The 2,159-nt window shown below is 41.1% G+C and overlaps 1 protein-coding gene across 1 annotated transcript in view; it reads right to left on the bottom strand.

Annotated features, from left to right (window-relative positions):
- The window catches only part of LOC112076825 (laminin subunit alpha-5-like), an 11,484-nt gene that overhangs the window by 1,597 nt on the left and 7,728 nt on the right, over positions 1-2,159 (bottom strand). Inside the window, exons 6-7 of the mRNA XM_070441471.1 lie at positions 522-681; positions 34-258 (exon numbers count right to left, since the gene is read on the bottom strand). Of these exons, the coding sequence (XP_070297572.1) occupies positions 34-258; positions 522-681 (385 nt within the window). The remainder of the gene's footprint in view (positions 1-33; positions 259-521; positions 682-2,159) is intronic.

The following is a 2,159-nucleotide window of genomic DNA, read 5'->3' as shown; positions in this document are numbered from 1 at the left end:
TGTGTGTGTGTGTGTGTACAATATAACACTCACTTGTGATACTGTGCCAGCGTCCGTCACACAAGGATTCCTCTGGTGTGAAGGAGGTGTAGAACTCTCCGTTGCCACTGTTTACTGTGACAGTTACGGTTCCCTGATAGAGGTAGAGGCTGAGCTGTCGTCCTGCCCTGGAACCAGCATGCAACAGGAGACCAGAGTCTGACACCGGCCTGACCTCCAGCTGGACCTCCAGGTTCCGGCCCAACGTCAGGGACTCATCTAGACAGAGAGAGAGAGATTATTCAGACTCAGACATGACATGGTCATGTGTCTTTTGTTGTGTTGTCTCATAATTCTGCAATTCAGCTTTTTTTTTTCATTGATTATTTTCTTGACGGGTTGAAAAAAAATATTATAATATCAACATACCAAATCTTTACAGATTTTTGTAAAAAAATTCCAATCCAACATTTTCAAGAGTAGCCAATTTAATCAAAATTGTAACAGAGTTCGACAGCAGGAAGAGAGGAGGTAGTCTATACCTATGGCCATGTGTCCTCCCTGGGAAGAGAAGTATGCCCCAGGCTGCAGAGCGGTCTGGAAGCAGGGTACAACCCCCAGGCTGGTGGAGGGACTGGCTGGGCTCTCCTCATTCAGCTCCAGGTCCCTCACACAGCCCACAAACCCTCCTGGACCTGGCACCTACATGGAGGGAAACAGACTATTGTCAAGGAACTAAATACCAGAGTGTTATGTCTTTCTATATTCATTTACGTTGTATGTCTTATTTTTAACTCCTCTTTCCTTGTCTCTTTCTCAAAACAGAATAGGAGAATAATTAGAGAGGGGAGGGAACTTGGACCTTCTCGGAGAAGGAGATGAGGAGACACAATGAAAAAGAAAGACACATTTGGTTTTGATATGTCTAATTCAGAATTATTCTGCTGTGAATGGGATGTGAGGAATGGAGAGTGGAGCAGAGCAGAGGAAAGGCTGTATTACCGAGAGGAAAGGAGAGGGGAGGAAAGGCTGTATTACCGAGAGGAAAGGAGAGTGGAGGAGAGCAGAGGAAAGGCTGTATTACCGAGAGGAAAGGAGAGCAGAGGAAAGGCTGTATTATCGAGAGGAAAGGAGAGGAAAGGAGAGGGGAGGAAAGGCTGTATTACCGAGAGGAAAGGAGAGGAAAGGAGAGGGCAGAAGACTGGAGGCTGTTATAGCAGCAAAGGGGGGAACCAACTCCATATTAATGCCCATGATTTTGGAATGAGATGTTCGACGAGCAGGTGTATGTGAAAGTTAGACGCTGAGAATGTGATGGAGACTAATTGTGAGGTGAACATCAGCATTGGAGACTAAGACACATGCATACACACACAGACAGCTATTCATACACAAACAGATGCTATATAATATACTGTATATCTCTATGGTGTCAGGTCAACCCACTCAATACAGAGTGAATGTGATATATTACAGTAATATACTGTATATCTCTCTATGGTGTCAGGTCAACCCACTCAATACAGAGTGAATATGATATATTACAGTAATATACTGTATTTCTCTATGGTGTCAGGTCAACCCACTCAATACAGAGTGAATATGATATATTACAGTAATATACTGTATATCTCTATGGTGTCAGGTCAACCCAATCAATACAGAGTGAATATGATATATTACAGTAATATACTGTATATCTCTCTATGGTGTCGGGTCAACCCACTCAATACAGAGTGAATATGATATATTACAGTAATATACTGTATATCTCTATGTTGTCAGGTCAACCACTCAATACAGAGTGAATATGATATATTACAGTAATATACTGTATTCTCTATGGTGTCAGGTCAACCCACTCAATACAGAGTGAATATGATATATTACAGTAATATACTGTATTTCTCTATGGTGTCAGGTCAACCACTCAATACAGAGTGAATATGATATATTACAGTAATATACTGTATTTCTCTATGGTGTCAGGTCAACCCACTCAATACAGAGTGAATATGATTATTACAGTAATATACTGTATTTCTCTATGGTGTCAGGTCAACCCACTCAATACAGAGTGAATATGATATATTACAGTAATATACTGTATTTCTCTATGGTGTCAGGTCAACCCACTCAATACAGAGTGAATATGATATATTACAGTAATATACTGTATA

The sequence above is a fragment of the Salvelinus sp. IW2-2015 genome, unplaced genomic scaffold (assembly GCF_002910315.2).
Source record: "Salvelinus sp. IW2-2015 unplaced genomic scaffold, ASM291031v2 Un_scaffold4069, whole genome shotgun sequence".
NCBI lineage: Eukaryota > Metazoa > Chordata > Actinopteri > Salmoniformes > Salmonidae > Salvelinus > Salvelinus sp. IW2-2015.
The sequence above is the reverse complement of the archived record's forward strand: the minus strand, read 5'-3'. Positions and strand labels throughout refer to the sequence as shown.